At 34.8% G+C, this 26,525-nt stretch overlaps 1 protein-coding gene across 3 annotated transcripts in view; it reads left to right on the top strand.

The window, feature by feature from the left end:
• Window positions 1–26,525, top strand: part of FSTL5 (follistatin like 5) — a 656,124-nt gene that overhangs the window by 63,182 nt on the left and 566,417 nt on the right. For 2 of the 3 annotated variants that reach the window (XM_065877721.1, XM_065877719.1), the window contains exon 2: window positions 8,758–8,788. In XM_065877721.1, the coding sequence (XP_065733793.1) occupies window positions 8,758–8,788 (31 nt within the window). Of the gene's footprint in view, window positions 1–8,754; window positions 8,789–26,525 lie in introns of all 3 variants that reach the window. The other variant, XM_065877718.1, reaches the window with a different exon arrangement.

Here is a 26,525-nt window from a genome sequence, read left to right as displayed (position 1 = left end):
TTAATGACATCACACCAACAAATTAAGCCAAAAGAGAAACAGCTGTAGATTGACAGTCTATAGCTTTTATAGCTTGTACTTTGAATGTCTATATAGAGCTAGATCTCTCTCTCTCTCATATATATATATATATCATAGCAAATATTTTATCAAATTTTAACATATGTTAAACATATGTTATATGTTAGACTATTAACATCAAATTTAACATATGTTTAACATATGTTATGTTTGTTAGACTATTAATATATCTGATGACATTTCTTTAAAAAATTAAGAAAATTACTTTCATGTCATAAAAAGCTGAAAATTACTAGTTGCCCAACTGTATTTAATGTTTACCATACCAGCTCTGCACTACCATGAACACTGTCTGCAGTTCTGCAGTCTTACCGTGCAACCTCATGGATCCTTAACTTCTTTCGTGCTGTCTTCTGCACAGAATCTTCTCCTTCCCTTTGCTGTAGAGATCAGCTACAGCAATTATTCTTAATTAATAATTCTGTAATTATTCTTACAACCTCTTCATCTCTCTGTGTATCCCTAGTTCTCCACACTCACAAAGCTTCCCTTCACCTGCCTCAGTTAACTAAGACAAAATGCATTGCTCCCTTGACCTTTCCCTGTAGATTTTATACACAATTACACTATTGAATGTCACGTTTTATTTCACACGTTGTGTTTTACCTGTTTCTTCTTCACTAGGCTGTTAAATTCTAGAGTTCAGACACTGTATTAGGAATGGTGCTCACTCTCTTGTAGATGCTTTTCTAGACACTGTGGATATACCAGTTAAGATGTGTGGGAAATATACCCCAGTAACGGGAACATATCATGTGCAAATAAATACATATTATCCCAGGAAGTGGTCACTTATGTGAAAAATGAACAAAAAGTTAAGAAAATCAAATAATAATGGGGGTGTTGTTTTAGAAAGAATGGATAGGGATTGGGGCTTGTTGCAAAGGTGATATTAAATCAGAAACATGTGGAATCTTGAAAAATTGTAGATGATCTTATTCGCAAAGCAGAAATAGAGTTACAGACAGAGAGAAAAAACATATGGACACCAAGGGGGTAAACGGGGGTTGGGATGAATTGGGAGATTGGGATTGACATATATACACTATTGATACTATGCATAAAACAGATAACTAATAAGAACCTACTGTATAGCACAGGGAACTCTACTCAATGCTCTGCAGTTACCTAAATGGGAAGGAAATCCAAAAAAGAGGGATATATGTATACGTATAGCTGATTCACTTTGCTGTACAGTAGAAACTAATCCAACACTGTAAAGCAACTATATCCAATAAAAATTAATTTTAAAAAACTTAAAAAAGTAAATCAGAAACATGGCTTAAATTCCAAAGGGAAGGATCTTAAAAGATAAGAGGATTGTGATTAAACGTAGTAAGACTGAAAATTCACCATTACAGTTTATTAAAAATACATTGATAAACCCAAGATTTAGGAGGCTAGATACACTGCATTATGATTGTGATATCTCTTATTTTCCAGACATTTTATAACTAAATTGCCAGCAACAAAATATGTTTGAGGAAATGTATGTACATATGTGTGTGTGCGTGAGTGTGTGCATTGAAGGCCTGGGGGAGAGAGCTCGTGTGTTCATGGGTATGCATGCATCAGAATGGCGTAGAAGAGATTTGTTACAAGGTTGTGGTGGATCAGCTCCACTGAAAGTCTTCTATTCCCAATTTCCATGAATTTACAATCTATATTACTGAATAGCTCTAATAAATATCATAAAAACATTTAATGTTTTATATTTTTACCACCTAGCACATGGAAATGTTAAACAAATACATATTGAACATGAGTACTCCACTGCAAATTAGCAACTCACAAATTTTGTTTGTTGGTATTCGTCTGGGAAACTATTATTTACATCGAAGAGAAGGGAAGAACTCTGAGAAGGAATTTAAACTAGGCGGCCTTCTAAAATTAATAATCTTTATGTTTTTCTCCAAAATTTATATTTATATATGCTTCCTTTCCATCCATTGACTGTTTTCACTGTTAGAATCTATTGACCTTTAGTCATGAGTTTAAAATTGCATACGTTGACCTGAGCTTGTAGAGCACTACTGTGTATATACATAAAGCCACCTTTGGTGACTGATGGCATCGATTTACTTCAAGAACAAGTGGGGATCATATGAATTGGGAGGAAGATTACCTCATCTAGGACACATCACTTCTGGTTACTACAGACTTCGTTGTATCATTTGTTAATTTTTAAATTTTAAGTTAATTGATTCATTGTGGGCTTTATTCAATATGCCTGGAAAACTCTTCCATAAATTTGATTTGTCTTACATTCCATGACAGAAGTTACTTTTTGCAGCACACGACCAACCTAAACACAGTTTGAGTGTGCTTCATTACAAACTATTGGCAAAGAAAAATAAATAAATAAAAATACCTTTTCTCCCTCTTAACTGTAAAGAGGTGAAGTCTATATTCTCTTAGCCTATGCCACCAATTCAACCGAAGGAAACATTATGTTTGAAACAAAGGGGTCTCCTTAAGAAGACAACAACTTTCTGATATTATCATGTTAATTATCTAGGTAGTAATTATCATGGGCTTACCATAGCTTTTAATTAATGGCCAAATGCAAACTGAGTCACATGGGGCTGAGGAAAAACCATAGCAACCCAGAAATCTTTTCTTCATTACTCTTGTATTAAAGGAGGGAAGACTCTTGCATTTTACACCCTTGATGAGCCCTACTTCCTTCATGTATTGATAGTATAGACTGGTTATTATCATGTATATTCCAATGAAAGATTAAGTGAGACAGAGAGACAATCTGTTTACTTTTCTAAGGAACCAATTTAATTCTAGCTGCACCTGTTTCATTCTACACCCCTCTGTGTAAAGGGAAGCCGGTGGGATTCCTAGTATTGACCAAAGGGCATACAAGGAGCCTCATTATTCTAATATCATACATATGCAATTAAAAAAAATGTATCCGTGGGTATTACCTGTATAGACTTCATGCCTTTTCCTTAAAGTGATTTAAGCTTTATAACATGGAATGGGAGGACAATTCACTGATAGTCTGATGATTATAACTCAGTGCTGTTATGATGGACATGATGCACTCAGGGTTCAGGTGGTTTCTTCTCTTCCCAGAGAGCATGTGATTCACAGCCAGAAGGAAGAAACAAGATAAATTATGCTTGAAGTTGTCATAGCCAGGTAATTAGTTTTAGTGTTTGATCATAAGACATACATTTTTATAATATAGCCATCATCAGATGTTAATAAATATCATACCAAAATCCAAATACTAGATAAGAAACATTCTTAATAATATCTTCTAGAGTGATAACATTCTGCCCATTTAAATTCTGCACATGGGCTTCCCTGGTGGAGCAGTGGTTGAGAGTCCGCCTGCCGATGCAGGGAACACGGGTTCGTGCCCTGGTCCGGGAAGATCCCACATGCTGCAGAGCGGCTGGGCCCGTGAGCCATGGCTGCTGAGCCTGCGCGTCCAGAGCCTGTGCTCTGCAGTGGGAGAGGCCACAACAATGAGAGGGCGGCGTACCGCAAAAAAAAAAAAAAATTCTGCACAGGTTGCTGTGCATTGATGTTATTTGGCTATATTTTAGTTTGCTTAGATATTTTAGGACCACCACATCTCATTTTAAAAATTACTGCTTCCAACTTGACTTAATTTTACACTGGCTTAGCTATGCTCCACTCATTATGTTGTATTTTGTTTAATATTTAAGAAATTCATATCTTACAATCATGTATTTCTTCTGAATCCATACTTCTGTCCAGATTGTCTTTGCTAATCTTTAACATACTGTCTGAAAGGATCTGTTTGCCCATTTCTACTATTGAGCTGGATTTCTTGTAGTCTATTTATGTAATAAAGATAGCACTTTGGGATTCTTCCAAGAAATGGTGTGGTATGAAGTAAAACGTGAATCGTCTGCTTTGATTTAGCTTTGATACATAGCCAAATATATATTTCTTATTTTAAGACAAGACCACTTTGTCAGAAAACATTTTGGAAGAATATTAAAATTGAGATATACCAAGAGATTGGCACTTCTTCTATTATGGACAAGACCTAAGTTTTCATAACGTAAGAATGGTTCTCAAAAGTATCATGCAGACAGGGTAAAAAATTTTTCTGACCTCTTAAGACTTATCACATAATTAAATAATTATAGTTTTCTTCTTAACGTTTCCTCATTTAAAAATTAACATTTAAAATATAAAGTGATAGTTTGTAAAATAAAATTGTGGATAATACATATTGCTTAGTGAACAATGTGATATTTTAGTGATAGAAACAAATTGGAACGGTTATTACTTTGAAAATCCTAAATTATACATATATGTGTATAAACACACACACACACACACACACACACACACACACACACTGACAGGGTTCTAATACAAGTTTAGGAATAAATGAGGTAGTTTATCTTTTACCTTCCTACATTACAAGTCTGTTCCTACTCTTCTCAGTCCATAAATTAAATTAATAATTAATTTATCTTCTGTAAATGCAGGCTTCTTAAACATTTACCATTTGTAAAATTTTTAAGGATATTTCATTGGTAATTTATAATTACATACAATTGTACAAATAGAGAATTGAGTGTTAAGAAAATAATAAAATAAAATAAATATCAGTGAGTGCTAAGCCTATTTGACTATAGTTAAAATAAGTCACTGTATATTTATGATGGCAAAACTCAGTTAGGATTTCAAAAACACCAAGCTGTTTTACTCAATTGACCTCACAAAAACCAGTGCATTTAAAATCTGCGCTATCTCCACAAATTTTTGACAAGCCATCCTACTTCACCACTCAGCAGACTTTCCTTCTATTACATAAAGAAAATAAATCATCACAGATTGAACATGTTTAATTCATCATATCAAACCTACAAAACTCCTGCATTTATAACCATGCCTTCCTATGCCCACCGGTTACATTAGAGGAACTGGTGGTCTTTCTAACTAAATTTTTTCCCCACTTTTGTTCTTTATCACATCTACTTTTTCAATACCTTATAAAGTTAGTCTAATCATCTCTCCCTTTTATCTTAATCCTCTCCATTTCTACTATTTATCTCCTATCATTTAGACTTTCTCAATTCTCACTTATGTAAATAATATATTATAAATTTATACAAAATAAAACAAAAAGACAAGTGAGCAAAGCAAACACTATACCTCTGTGGACCTCCCTTCACTCTTCAGCTACACACCATCCTAGACCATTCTTTCCCAGCTGTGTTTCTCTCATTCCATTTTTACCACTTCATATATTTCTCAATTACCCTCTCCTTCAATGAATGACTTCAGTTTTACTTCCAAGTCCAAGCACCATCAAAAATGTGCTTTCTTTTAAATCAGTGATTCCATATATGTCAGTTCATCTGAAGGGCATTGCCTTAGATCTAATTTTACTAGAGCAGTCATAATAATTCTATACTATTGAAAATCTCACACTTACATAATATATTCCCTGGTATTCCATGATTTCATGCTCTCCTGTTTGTTCTCCTATAATTTGTCTATCCTTGCATTCTCTTTTGTTGCCTAATTCGACTTTATATTTTTCTTATATTGTTTACAATATTCAGTTCTAGATCATTCAACTCTATTATATGTTCTCCAGATGCAGTACTGATGATTTATACATAGGCTGGTGATTTCTAAATTTATGAAACTTGTTAAAATATCTTCCATAAGTTCCAGGTATTTTGACCATCACCCTACTTTGCATCCTCAGAGTGATATTCAAAGTAAAATCACAGTCAAATATCAAACCCATGAAAATGTCAGGCTCTTTACTCTTAAGAGACAGGGAAGGATTATTTTAAGTGTCTAAACAACAAGGAAGATGGAGAGATGAAGAAGATGAGAAAGATGATGGAAGAAGTCAGGGAAGATCAGAAGTTTAGTTTTAGACATGATAGGTAAGCTGTTATTAGATAATCAAGCAGAGATGTCAAAAATAAAGCTGAGTCCTCAAGTCCATTCTCTACCTCTGCGTCTTTATTCCTGTCCTGCCCATAGGTTCTTCATAAACATTTTTTTTTCTTTTTAGATTCCACAGGGAGGGGGAAGGGTAAGCTGGGATGAAGTGAGAGAGTTGCATGGACTTATATATACTACGAAATGCAAAATAGATAGCTAGTGGGAAGCAGCTGCATAGAACAGGGAGATCAGCTCAGTGCTTTGTGACCACCTAGAGCGGTGGGATAGGGGGTGTGGGAGGGAGACGCAAGAGGGAGGAGATATGGGGATATATGTATAGCTGATTCACCTTGTTATAAAGCAGAAGCTGGCACACCATTGTAAAGCAGTTACACTCCAATAAAGATGTTAAAAAAATAAGTAAAGCTGAATCTTTGAATCTGTAGTACAATGTTGAGGATTAGCTAGTGATATAAATTTGAGAGTCCTTAGGAAAAGTATGGCACTTAAGGCCAGAAGAGTAGAAAAGATCACCAAAGGAATGAGATTTATAAAAGAAAGTTAAGGGCTCAGTGTCTAGGAAACTAGTAGTTAGAAATTGAAGAAACAAGAAGGAATCAGTACAGGAGATAGAACAGGGGTAGCCAGACAAGAGAAAAATGAACAAAGCGGGACACTACCAGAAGGCAAGGCAAGAAGGGATAAAAGTGTTTCTTATTTGGCCATCTTCCTTATCTTAGAGGTAATGCCATTCTTCTACTGGCTTAGACACTTGAGATCACCTTTTTATGCACTGTATCTCACACCCAACACTTATTCTATCAACAAACCTTTCCACCTCTAACTGATATTCCAACTCCACTGACACCACACCTTTCTGAGCCATTATCACCTCCCACCAGGATTCCTGCAATACCTTCTCTACTGGTCCCTCTAATTTTGTCCTTCCCTTGTTCAAACTATTCTCAATAGCCAGAATGATTCTACTGAAATGTAACTCAGATAATGTTAGTCATCGGAGAAGAAACTCTCAATGTCTTTTTCAGCTCTCTCAGTGCAAAAACCAAAGAAATAACCAGGGACCTCAGTGCTAGTCTTTCTGCCCCTGTTGCCTCCTTGATTGAACTTCCTACAAAACTCCCCTCACTCAGCCTGTCCTGTTACACAGGTCTCCTTGGTATTTTTGACAATGCCAAGACCTCCTGTATCTCAGGAAGTTTGCAGTTGTTTTTCTCTCCTAAAACATGTTTTCCCCAGTTATATCATCTCATCTCACTCAGAATTTTATTCAAAAATTATTTAACATTATACACCTGTGTAAAATTGCAGTCATTCACTACAAAATAACTCCTTTTAGGGTATATCTTTTTCTAAATATAATTTATTACCATTTATGTAATAATTAGGTTCCAAAAGGACATAATTTTTGGTCGGTTTTTTCATCCTTCATAATCTTATCACTTGGAGCAGTGTCTGGCACATAGAAGTGATCTATGCAAATTTGTTGAAAGAATGAATGAGTAAATGAATGAGAAAATGGCAAAAGATGAGAGAGACACAGATTTTTCTCTTCCTCAATACCCACTTGGAAAATTTAAACCAGCTTGACCTAAAATTATGAAAAAATAATGTACTTTTAAAGCAAGGAATTTATATTTATGTATATAATATACATGAATTTGTACTTCATATTTAAATTTTAGTTTAAATGAACAATAAATACTCTGAATTAAAAATATATCAGAACTGGAAAAAATCAATTAATTAACAAAGGACAGTACATAATTTAGTCACAAAGCCTGGATGTGTTAGAATAAGAGACAGAGTACAAAGTTTTAGTCTAATAGAATTATACATAGGGTTGGCTGTTTCAGTAAATATACATTTGCCAATATGCATTTTTATTATCATAATCTGACTCTGGGATGAGTGCTTGCTGCAAAATAAGTTCTTTATATTTTTTAATGTGTTTATAAATTTTACCAAAATTTATTGGCATTCATGCAATTCTGCAGTTCTCTGTGTATGTGTGAGACATTTTGTTAGGAACATATTTCAAAATTATTTTTAGTATGATACCCTGAAACTTTTAGACAGAGTAAACTGTGCTTGAATATGAATCGAGAAGTTATAGAGTGCACAATTTCTACTTAAAAACTTGAAAGCAAGCTAATTCTTCTGGGGTTGCCTGGTAACTAATAAGGAGTATGTCAAATTGAAAGACAGGTCTGACTGAAGCAGCCTTGAATAAATAATAGAATTGTTGTCAACTTTAGCCTCAGAGAAGCGAGACAGGGGTGAATTCTAAGCTAAACTGAAGGAAAGACTGTTGAAACATCTCTTGTGTTTTTTTTATTTTTAGTGAATTATCCACTGTTTGCCTTGAAACCTTTTTTCTCACTAAAATTTTATGATTAACATAGAGACATTGAAAGCAAATTCTGAAGATGTCGTTGGAATTAAATGGAATGAACCGAGACCTTTTTAGGGCATAATGATTTATTTATTATTCATTAGGCATTTCTTTATAAATCCATATTCTTACAATGTATTGGTTTCTTAGAAAAATTTATGTCCACTAAGAATGATTACTGCTTTGATAAAAGATTTAACATAAGTATTTTTTAAGTTGAGAATTGTGTTACGGTAACTCCTGGGTATATGTACAAGAAAATATTTTGACAATTCTTTAGTTATAGTGATACTTTATATCAGCCTGTTGGTAAAATACTTGCAAATTTTGAACTATTTTTGTTTTATTTCCAGCAGGAAAAAAGTCAAGAACGTTCAAGAATCAAAGGTAAGGAGTGACTATTTTACGATCATAGTTTTATACATTTGTGTAAGTATAGGAGAAGGAAAAAAAAAGACGATGGTACTTTGAAATTATAGTTAAAAGTGAGAAAACAATGGGACTTCAAAATCTTCAACATGATTTTAAAACCATTGTGAACCCTTTGGGAATTCCCCAAGGCCATTGAAGATTCTCCATCAAGATTTCCTTTCTTCAGTAGTGCTTTTGGACACAATTTTCTGTTTATTCCCTGAGTTGTTCTCATTGAATTCCTCCACCAACCATTGTCCATGGACTTGAGGACTCAGGGAAGGGGAAGGGTGAGCTGGGGAGAAATGAGAGAGTGACATGGACTTGTATATACTACCAAGTGTAAAATAGATAGCTAGTGGGAAGCAGCCGCATAGCACAGGGAGATCAGCTCAGTGCTTTGTGACCACCTAGAGGGGTGGGATAGGGAGGGTGGGAGGGAGATTCAAGAGGGAGGAGATATGGGCATATATGTATATGTATAGCTGATTCACTTTGTTATAAAGCAGAAACTAACACACGATTGTAAAGCAGTTATACTCCAACAAAGATGTTTAAAAATAAACTAGAAGGAAGAAAATTAAAAAAAAAAAAGAGATGGTGTTCTGTCACATCTATGATTTAGCATATGAACCTTTTCAAAATATGTTTTGTAGAGACTGAACTAGTTAGTCCCTGCTATCTCACTTTATGTTCTCTGAAAAAGCAAGAAAATATGTATTTATATATTAAAAGTTGGTGATAGCTTTTTGTATGGCATAGTCAATCCTAGTCAGACATAGGAAGGCTCTTTACACCATAAAGACCATCTTCAGTTTTGAAATGTACTCACTGAGGTAATAAATTACCCTGAGTAGATTGTAACCCTTCAACCAGGTGTTTCCATGAGTGTGTGCTCCTGCCAATCATAATGATAGAACTTCACAGGTTTTGTCAGGGTTAGGCCTTCTGGTCTCTCCATTCTTATTCTGTGTTTTGGGCATCCTTGCCCACCTATCCCTTCCCCAAGGTGTAGTAGTCCAAGCCCGACAATGGAGCAAAGCACAATTGCCTTGTTTTGTTTTGTTTTAATTTATTTTATTGAAGTATAGTTGATCGACTATGTTGTGTTAATTTCTGCTGTACAGCAAAGTGATTCAGTTTTGTATACATACATATATATATATATATATATATATATATATACACATTCTTTTTCATTTTCTTTTCCATATAGTTTATCACAGGATATTGAGTATATTTGCCTGTGCTACACTTTAGGACCTTGTTGTTTATCTATTTTGTATGTAGTAGTTTCTGTCTGCTAATCCTAAATTCCTAACTTATCCCTTTGCCCTCCCCTCTCCCCCTTGGCAACCACAGGTCTGTTCTCTGTGAGCCTGTTTCTGTTTTGTGGATAAGTTTATTTGTGTCATATTTTAGATTCCACACATAAGTGATATCATATGATATTTGTCTTTCTCTATCTGACTTATTTCACTTAGTATGATGATCTCCAGGTCCATCCATGTTGCTGCAAATTGCATTATTCTTTTTATGGCTGAGTAATATTCCATTATATATATATCTCACATGTTCTTTATCCATTCATCTGCCGATGGGTATTTAGGTGGTTTTCATGTCTTGGCCCTCGTAATAGTGCTTCTATTAACATAGGAGTGCATGTATTGCTTTGAATTACAGCTTTGTCTGGATATATGCCCAACCATGGGATTGCCGGATAATACAGCAGCTCTATTTTTAGTTTTTTGAGGAACCTCCATACTATTCTTCATAGTGGCTGCACCAGTTTACATTCCCACCAACAGTATAGCAGGATTCCCTTTTCTACACACCCTCTCCAGCATTTGTTGTTTGTAGTCTTTTTAATGATTTCCATTCTGACCTGTGTTTGGTGGTATCTCATTGTAGTTTTGATTTGCATTTCTCTAATTATTAGCGATGTTGAGCATTTTTCTTGTGCCTGTTGACAATTGTCCCGTTTGATTCCATTCTTTTGGCACAGGAAAATTTTTTTTAGAGTTTTTTTGAGTTATACACAAATAAATTTTAAAATATAACTGTGGAGAAAGCTACAAAGATTACATGTATTTCTGAAATGATGAAAGGATTGTTACACTTTTGAGGGTGGCTAGATTGACGATAGCAATTTTGCTTACTTAAGTCCAAATATAATCTTCACATTTTCGCACAACTGACTGACACAATTTTTTCCTTGTTTGGTCATCTGTAAGCGTCTGTATTACTGCAGAATATGAAAAGACATACTTTTAAAAATATTGCTTGGTATATTTTATTCAAATGAATTAAGTAAAACTGCCCTTTGAGGGATTTCCAAACTATGTTCTTTTTCAGCAAACTAAAGTATGTCTTGTTATTTTATATATGAAATTATTACATTTATTTTTCCTCAGAATACTCATATTAACTCAAAGTTTTGTACTTTTGTGTTGCAAAAGGGAATTTCTATTCTAAGAGGTGATGTGTGATGTTCATTTAAATGATATTTGCATTTTAAGCATACTGAGTGCACATCTTCCTTCTTATGGAGGGGCCTAGTGTTTCAGAATAATCTTAAATCATACTTATAATTCTGTTATAGTTGAAATAAGTTTAGTATAGCTTTCTTTTTGATGCTTTACTGCCTTGTAGTACATAAATTATAACATCTGAAATAGTAGAAATTAGTTTTTTTTCCAACTATTGACTGGGAACATGTTTTCTTTTTATAATGTAATAAAATTTTCAAGATGATGCTTGCCACTTCTTTCATTGTTATTGGCTGACACATGGTTCAGAACCTTGACATAATGTCTGCTAGACTACTGAATTTTAAGTAGATATATGGTTACATCAGGACTTGTTGCCTAGCTCTGCTTAGAGGAACGCTACATTTTTTCTTGAATACTTATGGGAATCATCTTACAATATTATCTTACTGGAACTTATGGTCACTTAAATATTTTAAAATCTATATTAAGAAGAAAAAAATTATCATAGAAGCAATAACTTACTCATTATTAAATAACAAAAATTCTGAATAGTAAATACATTTCTTGGTCACTAATAGTTGAAGTGTGAGCTATGGCCTCATTTGATCTTACCAAACAATTCTCAGCTAGTAATTCTCTGACTTCCTGACTAATTGGTAACCTTATTTGCCAGAACCTGTTTATTACATTGTCAAGAATATATACACAGTCTTTCGTCTTCTAATTTCTTGCATTCGGTTCCTGTTTCTGTTTGAAACAACAATCCCAACCTCATGATATCAGTGACCTGAAATTACATTAGTTCACAGGGCACTACCATGAGAACCAATCTCTCATTTTTCTGTGTACATAGAGACATACATTGAAGTGTTTGGAAACTTGCAATTCTGTCTCTAATTGATTATTTGACACTCACATGCTCTTATTCTAATATTATTTTGGAATGTCATACAAATCCATATTTTACATATTCTAAAATTATATCTATATGGAATTCGACTGACAAGATGAATTTTGGTTCAATAGTTAGTATGGATTCTCAACTAATTTTCATCATTTTATTGCCTGTTGTTAAATGAGACAAAGACTAACCTCTATTTAGTACACAGTTTTGAGGTTTACAATTAAGATGTCCTTCCTTAAAGTTACATTAAAGATTATAGCAGAGAAATAAAGACAGTTACACAGGTTTGAAAGAAAGATCAACGATTCAGGAAACCATCTTTCACACTGTTCTCCAGTGACATTACAGCTAAATTAAACAGAGCACATTATGTGTTTAAAACCCATTGAGAATTTTGTAAATATTATCAAGAAATAATTTCTACTATAAGGATCATAACGAATCAATTATCATCTGCCAGTATTTCTCGGGTAAGTATTTTTATTTGTGACTGGTTTATTTGTGTCTATTTTAGAGCATCTCTCTAGAGTTCTTAGTGATAAAACAGTAACAGTTTTTGAGGAAAATTTAAATAAGCCATGCTTGACAAATAGCTTAAAAATTCTATCAAGTTTTTACTACTCCAAAATAGTGTGAAGTTTTACTGTAATCAGAAGGCTGAAATCACTGTGGAGAGCTTGCACGTGCTTACGCTGTGGCGTGCTTCTCAGTATTGGCTTCACCCTCTTCTGTCAGTAAAAGAATGTCCATTCACCAAAGAGATCCGATTGCTTTTAACGCACAGTTTCCCCCCTCCTCTCTTCTCAAGTGGATATTCTTGGTTCTTCCCATTCAGAAGGGTTAAAAATAAAGTATGTTCCCCTTTCATTACTAGTTATATTTTTGTTAAGACTCTACATTTGGGGGAGACGGAGGACTAAAGTCCGTTCCCTGATAATCGTTTACATGCTATATTATTATCTTCTCTGTTTTGTTAAATATCTAATTGATGTCAGACACTGTGCTTTTTACATATATTATCTCATTTTAATAGTCAAACATGCATTATTAAGATTTAGAATGCAAATATGCCCGCATTTTGAGAAATCACATCCAAAGTAAATAATTCAGATCAATATTATCATTCTCGTTCTATTTTAAAAGGGATCATAGTTTATTTACCCAATCACCAACTTATGTTAGGTAAATTCAGCATACTGTTATTAGTAATGTTTTTTACATTTTCATGGATTTGATACATATGAATTTTATTATTTATGCCTTATTTTTCTGTAACATCATGGTCACAAATATTTTCCTGCTAATTTATATAAAATCTGCTCAGTGCTTTGTAACTTTAAGAAAAAAATAGGTAGTGGTAAATGCAACATAGTAATATTCTAACGGACACATGTAAGAATTACGCAAGCTTGTTCACTAGGTACTTATGATCTTTTACAAATGACTTAACCCCTCCGGAAGTAGTTTCTCTTTTATGGTAAATATTAGTGAAACATACCTTGTGATATCAAAAGTCCTTTACGTGTCTGAAACTCTAAGGCTTATACTTCTATAAGGACATTGGACAATGCTATTATTACAAGCACTTATGATGCAAAAGTCTGTGACTCAATGGGTTCTAAATGGCAAATATTATGTCATACACATTTGTGTATGTGAAAAAAGTAAGCTTACAATTGCTCTTCCTATGGTACACAACTGCTTACATACATTGAGCAATAACAGAAAACATTATGTCAAGACCATACTTGGTTGAATTAAAAGAGTGTGTTTGGGACAGTAAATGCTGTTAAAGAACTATGAAGCCTGCAGTCTTTATACACACAAATGCACATACAAGCTACCTTCTATTTATTTTTAAACACTCATGGGTTCAGATTCTCCTTTATTTCCTACATCACAAAACTGGTAACTGAGAACACTAAAAGTAATCTGATATATCCGGGAATTATATCTCAGTCAGGCTGAAGGGGCATTGCTATGAGATTGGAATGCTAAACTCCTCATTTGGGCTGCCTGAATATTCAGAGCTCCTTCATTAGAATAATTTCACAGAGTTCCTGAGGTCAGCTCACTTCTTCAAGCTCAGGTAGCTAGTCAGGAACAGTGAGTGGATAGAAAGTGACCTTCAAATTCTTATTCATAAGGGCCATTGGATATATTACATTAACAAATGAAAATATCATATAAAACTGAAAGACAGTCATTCATGTATATGAGGCCTTTATGAGACTGTTTTGTCTAATTGTTGCATTTCTTTATGTTTAGGAAGCAAAATATCGCCAGCACAATTAGTAATACCTAAAATGGAGACTCTTACCATTAACTGAAATACAGTCACTATATTTTTTAAAAATAGAGCTTTATTAATAATTGCTTCACAATGCTGTGTTAATTTCTGTTGCACAACAAAGCGAATCAGCCATATGCACACACACGTCCCCATATCCCCTCCCTCTTGAGCCTCCCTCCCACCCTCCCTATCCCACCCCTCTAGGTCATCCCAAAGCAACAAGCCCATACCCTGTGCTATGCTGCTGCTTCCCACCAGCCAACTGTTTTAAATTCCGTAGTGTATATATGTCGATGCTACTCTCATTTCACCCCAGCTTCGCCCTCCCACCCCATGTTCTCAAGTCCATTCTCTATGTCTACCTCTTTATTCCTGCCCTGCAACTAGGTTCATCGGTACAATTTTTTTTTTTTTTTTTTAGATTCCATATATATATGTTAGCATACGGTATTTGTTTTTCTCTTTCTGACTTACTTCATTCTGTATGACAGACTCTAGGTCCATCCACCTCACTACAAACTCAATTTCGTTTCTTTTTATGTCTGGGTAATATTCCATTGTATATATGCTCCACATCTTCTTTATCCATTCATCTGTCGATGGACACTTAGGTTGCTTCCATGTCCTGGCTATTGTAAAGAGAGCTGCAATGAACATTGTGGTACATGACTCTTTTTGAATTATGGTTTTCTCAGGGTATATGCCCAGCAGTGGGATTGCTGGGTCGTATGGTAGTTCTATTTTTAGTTTTTGAAGGAACCTCCACACTGTTTTCCACACCGGTTTTATCAATTTACATTCCCACCAACAGTGCAAGAGGGTTCCCTTTTCATCACACCCTTTCCAGCATTTATTGTTTCCAGATTTTTTGATAAGTGGCCATTCTGACCGGCGTGAGGTGATACCCCATTGTGGTTTTGATTTGCATTTCTCTAATGATTAGTGATGTTGAGCATCTTTTCATGTGCCTCTCGGCCATCTGTATGTTTTCCTTGGTGAAATGTCTATTTAGGTCTTCTGCCCATTTTTTAACTGGAAAGGAAACCATAAACAAGACAAAAAAGACAACACTTAAAATGGGAGAAAATATTTTCAAATGAAACAACAGACAAAGGATTAATCTCCCAAATATACAAATAGCTCATGGAGCTCAATATCAGAGTCACTATTTTTTTTTTTTTTTTTGCGGTACGCGGGCCTCTTGCTGTTGTGGCCTCTCCCGTTGAGGAGCACAGGCTCCGGACGTGCAGGCTCAGTGGCCATGGCTCACGGGCCCAGCCGCTCTGCGGCATGTGGGATCTTTCCGGACCGGGGCACGAACCCGCGTCCCCTGCATCGGCAGGCGGACTCTCAACCACTGCGCCACCAGGGAAGAGGGAAGCCCCTAGAGTCACTATATTTTTAATGGATTACAATGTCATACATTATGAGTGTTAGGTTCTTTGGTATTCAGTTTAGAAAGCTATTGCTGAGAGAAATAATCATTTGTAGGATTTATGAAAACTGTGGGTTCTTTCTATCATAGTCAATAGTTATAATCCTTAGAAAGTCCAAGCACTAAAAGACAAGAAAACTCACCTCTAGAATATGTCAACTGAATGATCCATAGGTTTGTTTATTTTTTTGTTTTTGGCAAAGAGCAATGCTGGATAAACACTAGACAAGTGTACTTATGGCAGACTTGTGATAATAATCTTAAAAAATAAATGTTGTAAAAGAGTGTGAAGGAACGATCTTTGTTTTCTATACATTTTATGCCATAGCAATTGCATTATAGCAGAACAATTCTTTTTGCACTCTGTTTACTTAAAATGGACTTTTGAAATTAAATGGAGGCAAAATGTATTCTAGTAAGTAATTATTGATTACCTTACAGCAAAGTATCAGTGTCCCATATGCACAACTTAATAGTGTATGATTGACTAGTAACTCTTTAACTGCTTATATGAGAACCTCAAATATTTCAATCCATTTCATTTTATACTTAACAATATAAACTGATTGTTCAGTGATAAATCAATTAAAACTGTAATTTTCAATTATTATAAACACATTGGCAGTCTTCTCTGATTTCATTAGCTGAAAATTGTTCTATTTCTGATCTTTCACTATTAAACAAAGTGATCATATCTCTTTATGTGAGTGATGTGAGTTTTTGTTTTAAAGTGAATGAGGTATGGAAACAGAAATGATAACACATAGATGCAAATTCTGGAAGCCATTGTATACATAAGATAATAATTGTTACTTTGACAAACTTTCAAACATATAACAAGTTAAGTTCTAATGTATAACTCCATAAAATAAAAATTAATTAATGGAAATATATTCACTGCAAATAATCTAAATAATGCCCCCAAATGATTGCCTACATAACTTTTTAGTAGTAAAGATTTCAATGTCAGTGATAACTTTTTTCTGTGAATTAAGGTAATATTCATCCTCCATTCTTAAAAAGATTCATTTAAACAGCTTGGTCCAATTTTAGATGATCTTGATGCATGTCTTCCTGCCCCAGCAGCAGGAAGACAGACATCCACCTCTACCTAATGATGCTATTCTCATCAACCAGAAGAGGTTTCAAAAGCATCTGATTGGCGCTTCCCTGGTGGCACAGTGGTTGAGAGTCCGCCTGCCAATGCAGGGGACACGGGTTCGTGCCCCGGTCCGCGAAGATCCCACATGCCGCGGAGCGGCTGGGCCCGTGAGCCATGGCTGCTGAGCTTGCGTGTCCGGAGCCTGTGCTCCGCAACGGGAGAGGCCACAACAGTGAGAGGCCCGTGTACCGCTAAAAAAAAAAAAAAAAAAAAAAAATTATTTATTTGTGTTGGTTGTGCCGGCTCTTAGTTGCAGCACGCGGGGTCCTTGTGGCGGCATGCAGGATCTTTGCGGCGGCATGCGGGATGAGAAAGCTAATTTAACCCACTGACTTATAAGTTAGCTACTGTTTCATTTAGAAAGTGCTGCTATGTCAGAAATTTTGTGGTAACGTTAGCCTGTCCAAATAATTCAGAAAAGAAGATATCAGTTCAACTGTATTCTATAATAAAACCTAGTTCAACCAACATTTATTAATTTCAATATTAGAAGCAAACTTAGATGCCAGAGAAATTAAGGACAAAGTTGTGAGTCAGGTGATACTGGCTGTGAGTTTGGGAGATGGGACCTAGGACTGATAAATACAGCTGCCAAAAAAGCGTTGTAGATTCTTTAAGAGAGAAAGGCCAGAATGCTGTGCAAGCATGGGGGTAAGGCGAGGGGTAGGAAGGGGGTCTGGGAATGGACTTTTGGAAAAGGTTCACCTTTTCTTTTTATGGGGAGACAAGGTCTTGTCTACAAGAACAGGGAGGAATCAGAGAGGTGAAGAATAAGGGAGATTATTCCAGTTCGTGTGGCATTAGTGAAATACACATTTACATATTAATGTGAGGTTGATGAGAAGCAAAGGAGAAATCAGTACAGAGTGGAATGGATTCATAGAGGAATTTAAAACTAGGAAAGTATCAGTAGCAAATTGGATAGCAGGAATAATGCTAGTGTGATGAGATTGTCCAGGCTAGACAGAAGGCTGATATTGATTAATAGGTATAGCATCGAGAAATATTGGGAACAAGCTCAGCAGTTTTCCAGTTTGATAAGCTGCAAGTTCTTCTGAAATTATTATTCCATTTTTTTTCCTTTCAACAAACAGAACAAAAACCTGAGAACTGCACGATGATCATAAAATCAGTTTTGCTTGGTGGTTTAACACTCAGGCTTCAGAACCAGAGTAACTTTCAGTCCTGAGTCTACCACTAAATATCTGTGTGACAATGGAAAATGACCTGAACTTGGTGGACTAATGTCCCCATGTGTAAAAAGTGGGTAATGATGGTTCCTTCTTGACAGGTTTGTTTTTGATGATTAAACAAGTCATTAAATACAGAGAACTTATCTAAAACAGTCTGAGATTTTACCCTCTTCACAAACCAATGTGGGAGCCTCCCAGTTTTCTGGCTTATGGCAGAAGACAGGAGGCTCCTGTGTCAGAGGCAGAGTTTCTTTCTCACAGCCATAGCAGTTGCCAGTGTACCAGTACCTGTGCTGATCCCCCAGGGAGATGGGAAGAGGCCCTCAGGATGCATGCATGTGCAGCGGTTTTTATTATAGTCCCTCTGACTGCCCCGCTTAGGAAAACCATATTTTATAATGGACAGGAAGCACACCTGACATTTGACTGTTACACTTGGCAGGGAAACATACTTACCCCTGGCTCCAGAGGGAGGTGCTCTTTCTATTTTCTAAAGGTGTTCACTATAGAAAATTCCTGAGAAGAAAAGTCTGGAATAAAATATAGTCAGTATCTCTTCTCTCAAGACACACAGAAATGCAAGAGACCGTAGGGAATTGTCTCTCAGAGCATTTAGAGTAGTAGCAGCACAAAATACCTACTCAATAAACATTCATAAATGCCATCACCACCACGAACATCATCATTCAGACAGTAGTTTTTTTTTGTTTTTGTTTTTCTTGATTATCCTCTTGAGTGCATAGAGAAATACATATATCATATTGTTTCTGTCCACAGTGTTAATGTGTGGTTATTTTAAAAGTCAAACAAATTCAGAAACTTAAAAAGAATAATTACAGTAATTCACAGTTTCTGTGTATTTAGTAAGTGCCAGGCCCTATGTCTCTATGTAATGTGCTTCAGTTGCTTTATCTTGATTTATGTGTGTGTGTGTGTGTGTGTGTATATATATATATATATATATATATATATATATATATATGTATATATAAAGTATATATGTATATATGTGTATATATGTATATATACACGTATATTTAAATATATATAGTTATACATATATAACTATATATTATATAGATCAGTGTTGGAATGTTACTGTGCAGGTAACTATATATTGTTATGAATATATATAGTTATATCTATAAATATGAATAGTTAACATTACTTCTTTACTGCCAAGTCTTCTGCTAAGTGCTTTCCATGTATTATCTTATATAACCCTCAGAAGAATATTATATACTAACAAGAGAGTAAATTTTATTGGCAATGTATCTATCTATAAATGACCATTAACATTTTGGTATATGTGGATTCAGAAATTTCTTACACATGCATCTATTTCTGCAAAATAACTTTCAGTATTCTCCTTTTGGAAGTGTTCGTGTATATCCTTTTTTCTCAAAAGTTGCAAAGGATTTGCAGTAGATACTGTAAATTGGTTCACTCAACAACCATTTCAAATACCAGTTAGCTTGCTTCTTATAGATTTTTTTATAGCGTCTAGTAAATGAAAAGATACATTTCCCGGATTCCCTTGCAGTTAGCCTTCTGGATGTGTTTTAGGTTTCTCCAGTCAGATTCATGCAAGCATGACCTTTTATGAAATTCTTGTTGGAGAAATAAGCACAGTTTGGGGGAAAGACATTTTCCTTTCACATGTAATGGCAAAGACATTGTAGTTCTGAACCCAGGAACTAGGGTGATAGCTTCCTTATGTGGTTGGTCCTGACTATAGTAAAGGCAGTAACCCTTTGATATTCCAGTTCTGTGGTGAGTTCTAGAAGTTATTTCTAACAGCTTAGTATACATCCCTTCTCTTCAGTCCTGTGAACAATTTTCTATATTCTTTCACAAATATCTCTAACCTAAATTAAATTAGTGCAGATTCTATTGTCTGTAACAAAGAGCCTTGATCAATGCCAAGTCTGTCGACTTAAAAAAAAATACACAACTTAAATTTGAGAGTATGTTTTTTTCGTCAGACATTCTGCGGACTAAAGCCTGGGACACAACATCTCAGTAGCTCTGAGGGACTGCTCAGAAGAGGTCAGGGAGGAACCAGGGTATACAGGAGTTTTTGCAACAAAGACAAGGTGGTAGGAACATCAAAAGACTTCTATTAATTAAAGAAAACCGGACATCTCAAGTTACGGAATTTAGTGCTTTTCTAGGTATGGGAAAATGGGAGAATCTGGGCTCACAGGAAATCATTCCTTTGAGATGCACCTCAGCTCTCTGGGGTCAGTATCCTGTGTTTTCTCATCCTGAGTCTCCTCAGGAAACACCATGGTGGGGGTGGTGGCCTCAGTGGCTGACTGATGGATGGTGGGTACCCTGTTTCTATCCTGAGTTCCCTCAGGGCTCACTGTCAGGGCAGCTGTAATGAGATGGCTTAATAGCTGCAACAACCTTTGTTTACTGATATGGCAGGCAACAATTTTTCATTGACAAGTCTACTCTAGGACTACAACTAGGGTATCTGGTATGGAAAAAGTAAATAGCTAAGGGTTTATCAGAGATCTATTTACCAGATCTTCAAGAAAGACTCCAGGAGCAAACCTATCTGCAAAGCTGATGCAGGCAATGACAGCCAGGAGTTGTTAATGACAGCACAAGTTGTTAAAATCAAATTGCAGAGCAAACACATACCTTGTTCAGGCAAATGTGAAACCAGCTGGTCCTATCTAGCTGGCAAGCATAACAGTAGGACATTTTTAAGCCAGATATAATGATGGCTCATACAGTCACTTATTCAAACTTTTGTGTTGAGTATCAACTCTGTACCAATCACAGACCTGACCATGGAGATACTGTAGTGGACAAAACAGGACAAATATCTTGTCTTCCTGGATTTTAGACTGCAGCTCCTAGTAAATCTGCCCCTGCCACAGGAAGGATAATTGCTATTTTCTAAAGAACAAAAAAACAAAAAAACCTTCTAAAATCCCATGAAAAGCACAGGCATACAATGAAAGGATAAACTCCATCCCTGAGAGTTTACACTACCGATACCTCGAAATATCCCCCCCACCAAACCTTCAAACCTTACAGTAGAAATAGTTTCTGATTCTGCAAAATATATGTCTCTTAATCTTGCCTTCAGATCTCTTCCTAGTGGTTCTGAATCATGGGAATTAAATGGTAATTTTCAGGATGTAATTCCCATGAATCCATAAAAGGAAAGGACTCTACATCATTTCTTCATCCTGTTTGGTCTTCATCAATTTATTTTCTCAGGGTAATGAAGCAGCAGTGCTTTGATAAGATGACTTAGAACACACAGGCTTATAGTTCACCTCTAGAAGTATCACCACGTTTCTTGGTTTTCTATGTGGTAATCCTTCTGCTCTATTATGCAAATATCTCTCCTATCAAAGGCATTGATTGAATATTATTATCCCATTATAATTTTTAATAAAAAAGTGTTTAAAGTTTCTCCTTAAAAAATCTTAGTATAAATAATAAAATTAATACAGTCACAACTTTAGGTTATTATAGATGTGATTTATTTTCTGCATTTGTTTTGTGTTTGTTGTAAAGACTTAAAAGGAGAACTAATATATATCAGTCTCTTACCATGTACCACATATCTATTCATATATTTATTTCTTTAGCTTATTATAACTATCAAAAAACCCTGAGAAGTAGACAGAACTTTCATATGTAAGGAAGATGAATCTTGAATATTAAATAGCTCATGCAAAATTATACAGCTAATAAATGCTTGAAACTTAATTTAAAATAAACTTACTGCTTTTACTTGGATTGCCATTCTAAAAAGTATCCTCAAACATCCTACTGCATGTGTAATACAGTGAAATCTTTCTATTTTGTGTAAGTCTAAGTGTGAGAATGTGTTCATTGTTTGAAGCTGCCTAGTAACCAATAAAAATTACATTGCGTCCATTGTAAGATAGAAAAGTCCTATCCCTTCAAAACTTGAATAGTTTAATTATTGAAATGTCAGAATCCATGTGAAAAATTAATGCTTCCTAACCAATACAAATGTGAACAGGTTAAATGGGAGAAAAACTTTAAACTTTGCCTTAAAATAAAAAAAAAATCATCTGTGATTTAAACGAGTGAAAGATTAATTTGATTTACTTAAATTTCAATTATAAAATAAACAAATAAAATTAAAACATTAAATTACCTCTTATGAGGAGTCTGATAAGGCAATAATCATTTGGTTCAATCAGCAAAGAGCACATGATATATGTGCTGAAAAAACATAAATTTATTTGAAATGCTTTTTTGTTTATTTGTTCTTTGTTGTTGTTTTAATTGAGTGTGAAGTGACTTAATCCTCTTATGCCCGGTTAGGCAGAATCAAATCATAGTGCAGTGAGATCAAGGGTCAAATGCGTGGGTGGGATCCTGGCTTGGGCATTCACTGGCCATGAGACTGCAGACAAGCCCCTCATTAGCCTGAGCCTTGACTTTCTCTGCCCTAAATGACAGACAACTAATAGCATCCACCTGCTTGTTCTGTTGTGAACGTTAACTGTGGTTGCAAATAGAAGTGTTTGGAATAGTTTCAGCACATAGTTAATACTCAAAAATGGCTGGCTTAAATACTATTATTATAATTTACTGAGTGATTTGACATATGAACTAAGCTTTGGAGAATGGTCTAATAACTATACCATGAGTTGTCTTGGGTGGGAGCAGAAAATATCTGTTGTAAGGAAAAGGAAACCTTTCAACATCAGTATCTTTCACAGCACTGAGCTTAATCATCATTTTTCGAAATACTGGATTAATTTTCACTAAACAGATTTGTTTTAAATCTGTATTTTCAATAACTTACGTCGTTAGTATTATTCACAGTGTGAGTTTATCCATAGGACTTGTGTCCCATGATCCTGGTTAATCAAGACATCAAAGTGCAGTGTTATTTATTCAAATTGAAAAAAAAAGTTTAAATTGTATAATTTTTTCATTTCTCTTTACATTTCTCAATTATAATTTAGGATTTTTAAAAAGTTTTTCTTTTTAGGACCAAATAAGATGGTGAATCTAATAATATACATGAGAAGTACTTAACACATTACCTGGAAACTCATAGGTATTCAATTAATGTTTATTAAAACTAAATCAAGTTACAGTTTATGAATATATGTAGGCATGTACACATATATATGTCCATATTATAAATAGTATTAAATATCATATATAATTCATAATAATTTCCATAAGCTCATATATAAATGAAATATATTTGAAATAACTTTATAAATATACATATATACTTAGATACATAAAGATATAAAATTAAATTACTTTCCACCTTTTGAAAAGATACTATGTGTTATTACACACACACACACACACACACACACACATACACACACACAGCCAGATTCTTTATGGTTAAAATCAGGACTTACCCAGATTTGTATCTCTTATAACCCTGGCAGGTGGGTTCTTCATAAAAGCTATACCGAAAATATTTGTGAATACATTACGAATGAACTAGAAGACATATTCAGTTACAAATGTCAGTATACTTTCACAGAAAATCACTTAATGCAATCCACGATGAATTATTTAGACTCTTTCTAAGTAGAAATGTGATATTTTTTTCCTCAAAGTTAAGTACGATTACCAGTGTTCTATATTTAAACAATAGCAAATATATTCCCTTTTCAGTCATCTGTTAACATGTATAATCTAGAAAAACAATGTAGTGTAGTCTGTTATTAACTTTTTACATTTACTGACATACATAAAATTTTCGTTTAATTTCAAGAGTTGAAGTTTGCAAATGGCGAATCATGTATTTTCATTAGGAGTTAAAAAACGAATTGATATTTGGATCATATGTTATGCTTTGCTAAATTTTTAATGAGTAAGATACATAAATTTGTGATCTGTTCAAATTGTTTTTATTTTATAAGACACTTTAGGGGTTATACATGGATCACCAAAATTCCATTTTCCTCAAATGGGGAAAAATATGTGTCATATCATAAAAAGTACCAAATTTCAGATGCAGAGAGAAAAAGCATTCTTCATGGCTGACTGGCAAAATCAAATGTACAAGCCAAAATAATTTGAGTAATGTCATCTAAGAGCCACAGAGCCAACAACAGAAAGTTTAGTCTCTGAATAGGTTTAGATGTCAGTGGATCAATTACTGCACCCACACAATAAATACTATGTGGGCCATTTAGACTTTTAACAGATTGCTTACTTTTTTCCATGCTTTATTAGTAAACATGTTATTCATCATGGAATGGATGGGGACAGTAAGTGAAGAAGACAGATCTGTACAGATTGAAGTATAAGGAAGGGGGCTGTGCAGCTCCCTCAGTATGTGTTAGCTGTGGGTCCCAGGAACTGTGTCTGAGCATACTGAGAAGGTTTTGTCGAGTTTTCTGGAAGTTGAGAAGGAACACTGAGCGGGCAGATGGCACTGATCTTTTTTATTTTTAAATTAAAGAAACGTAAAACAGAAATATTATACAGGTCTACAAAAAAGAAATTAAAGTAAGTAGGCTTTCAGGGTCAAGAATCATGAAGGGAGAAATAATGTAAGCTGTACTGTGGTTTCCACAATGCACTAAGTATATGCACTAAGCAAGAACATCTCATAAATATAAAAGAGTTAGCGCTACCCAATATACTGCTAAATAAAAATCCTGCACATATAAAACAGTTATCAAATTACTATCACCAATCAACTACAATGTTAAATGCCAATAGGATGTTGAGAAAGTAAATGGAAAGCAATACTGTAACAATGTAAAATCTATGAAGTTTGGCTCAACTTTTATTCACTTGCAAGGTCTTATTTAACGTATGTTTTTGTTTTGTATAACATTTTTTATTGAAGTATAATTGATTTACAATGTTTCAGGTGTACAGCAAAGTGATTCAGATATATATATATATGTATATATATATATATGTGGAGATATATATATATATATATATATATATATATATATATACATATATTCTTTTTCAGATTCTTTCCCATCACAGGTTATTATAAAATATTGAATATCGTTCCCTGTGCTATACAGTAGGTCCTTATTGTTTATCTATTTTATGTGTAGTAGTATATATCTGTTAATCCCAAATTCCTAATTTATCCCTCTCCTCCCTTTCTCATTTTATAACCATAAGTTTTTTTCTATGTCTGTGAGTCTATATTCATTTTGTAAATAAGTTAATTTGTATCATTTTTTTAGATTCCACATATAAGTGATTTTACGATACTTTTCTTTCTCTGACCTCACTTAGTATGATAATCTCTAGGTCTGTTCATGTTGCTGAAAATGGCATTATTTCATTCTTTTTATGTCTGAGTAACATTCCATTGTTTATATGTACAACATTTTCTTTATCCACTCATCTGTCAATGGACATTTATGTTGTTTCCCTGTCTTGGCTATTGTAAATAGTGCTGCTATGAACATTGGGGTGCATATATCTTTTCAGATTAGAGTTTTGGTCTTTTCTGGATATAAACACCTGTTTTAAACAGGCCCAATTCTAACATTTTTGGGTCCTGGACCAAGAGTACAAATAGAACACTTCACCCATTCCCCATACACCTTGGTCTTCCCTCTTCTCTCACACCTACCAGCATGACCATTCCTCCCCTTTACCTCTTCTGAAAATTAAAAACAAAAAATAAAACAAAACAGTCTTCCCTGTGCAGGTCCAGGAAGTAGGCTCAGGGTCAGGGTTAGGGAATTCTAGGGTCCATTCCCCCTGAAGAAGGCCCAGAGGGTAGCAAGGCACAGACTTTGACTTAGTCCCTTGCTTGAACTTCTTGCCTTGCCAAGAGGGGAACAGTCAAAGGAGGGCTCCAGGTCATCCTCCAAAACCAGGGGCTCAAGGCGGGAACCCAGCTGCCTAACCCATTCAATACTGTTTAGAAGCTGTAATGAGCTAGAAAATACCACTTAAGGAAGGTCCAATGAGTAGGGAGATCTGCATCAGGGAAGCTAAAAAAAGGGGACTATATTTGGAATAGCAATGGTTTACATGAGATACTACGCTGTTTTGAAAAACTTGAGATTCATGAACTTGTTATCAAATCTTTGTATATTAGGAAAAAGTGCTATCCACCATTGTCTCCTTCTCTAACATATTTTACCGTTCTTCTTGACCACATCCTCTCTGTTGATCCAATGATGCTGACTTAGTTAAGTGGCCTGCTGGAAGTATGAAAATAAACTAATACCCAAAAAGTGCAGAAAACCATGTGCCTTCCA

Source organism: Phocoena phocoena, chromosome 5, assembly GCF_963924675.1.
Source record: "Phocoena phocoena chromosome 5, mPhoPho1.1, whole genome shotgun sequence".
NCBI lineage: Eukaryota > Metazoa > Chordata > Mammalia > Artiodactyla > Phocoenidae > Phocoena > Phocoena phocoena.
This window is presented reverse-complemented; position numbering and strand designations above follow the sequence as displayed.